Source organism: Cyprinus carpio, chromosome B22 (genome assembly GCF_018340385.1).
Source record: "Cyprinus carpio isolate SPL01 chromosome B22, ASM1834038v1, whole genome shotgun sequence".
In the NCBI taxonomy this organism is placed as follows: domain Eukaryota; kingdom Metazoa; phylum Chordata; class Actinopteri; order Cypriniformes; family Cyprinidae; genus Cyprinus; species Cyprinus carpio.
In genome coordinates this window covers 2,631,384-2,632,681 of record NC_056618.1, presented here as the reverse complement: position 1 = coordinate 2,632,681, position 1,298 = coordinate 2,631,384, and the positions used below count along the sequence as shown (strand labels likewise).

The window sequence follows — 1,298 nt, the reverse complement described above, 5'->3', positions numbered from 1 at the left end:
AATGCAAAAGAAAGGTCAAGGACTGCATTAAAGAAAGAAAAAAAAAAACACCTCTGAAAGTATTAAAACCACCAAAATATGATACATGGACATTCTAGAACTTCTTCTAAATCTGTAAATTCATGATATTTAGTAATTTGCTTTTCACTGATAAATGTTGTCTATGCATCTTGTAGATATTTGTATATATAGAGTAAAACAATGGAACATTTTCGCTAAATGTAATGGCATTCTGAACTCTTTCTCTCACACGCGCACACAAATGCACGTAAATACTTTTAAACGTGTAAATAGTAAATATAGATTTATGAAATACAGTTCCCAAAATGCTAAGCAGAATACAGTGTAAAGTAATAAAGAGACCTACTTCTTAACAACCAAACAAGTGTGAAATAGAACAGGATTTTATCTAGATACAGTGATGTCAGAGTAGGGCTCAGATTCTGATTGGATGGTGTGACTGAGAGGCTTCTACATGGTCAGGAGTCTGTATCTCTGTTATTCACTCCAGTAAGGATTGATTGATATGGTGTTTGCTCTGCTCACCTCTGAATGAATAATGGAGATGTATGGTGTCCTGCTTATGCTCGCTGTTATTGTCAGTACTGAGACTCAAGGTAAGCCAGAAAATTGTCTATTAAAATACATCTGCTGCTTTATTAAGTAAGGTAAACTAATATGTTCATGAGGAAAAGTAAATTCCACAGAAGTTGTTTAAAGATGTTTTCAGTTAATTACTTTTGTAGATTTTTATTTTTATTGAGATGTATAATATATTTGTATTTATACATAAACGCATATCAATAGCACTTTATTAGTGTTGAGACAATTAATATGGCTTTTAAAATTCTTTCCAAATACTGTCACTGAACTGATTTCATGACAGTTGCAGTTCATCTTTTGTTATTCATACATACTGTTAATCTGTTCTGGCTAATATCATAACATTTTATCTGTTTCAGTTGTGCACAGGGACGTTCTGTTTCTTGGATGTTCTGATGCAGAGAAAGAGTTTTTGTATGGATTTGATGGAGAGGAACTGTACCATTCAGACTTCATTAGAAAAGAAGGAGTAGTGACAGCGCCTGACTTTGCAGATCCCGTCGGCTTTCCTGGAGCTTATGAGGGTAGTGTTGCTCAGTTAGAGGCCTGCAAGCAAAACTTAGCCACATACATTAAAGCCTGCAAGCCCACAGATGAGCAACTAAGTAAGACATATTGTGTATAATTATTATATTTTCTCTTGATGAATATATTAGATGTATAATAATCTGAAGTTTACTTGTTTGGAGATTACG

The 1,298-nt window shown here is 33.7% G+C and overlaps 1 protein-coding gene across 1 annotated transcript in view; it reads left to right on the top strand.

Annotated features, from left to right (window-relative positions):
• Positions 1-457: 457 nt before the first annotated feature.
• LOC109052679 (H-2 class II histocompatibility antigen, A-U alpha chain-like) overlaps positions 458-1,298 on the top strand; it is a 1,924-nt gene continuing 1,083 nt past the window's right edge. Inside the window, exons 1-2 of the mRNA XM_042749916.1 lie at positions 458-617; positions 963-1,208. Coding sequence (XP_042605850.1) covers positions 560-617; positions 963-1,208 — 304 coding nt within the window. The 5' untranslated portion in view covers positions 458-559. The remainder of the gene's footprint in view (positions 618-962; positions 1,209-1,298) is intronic.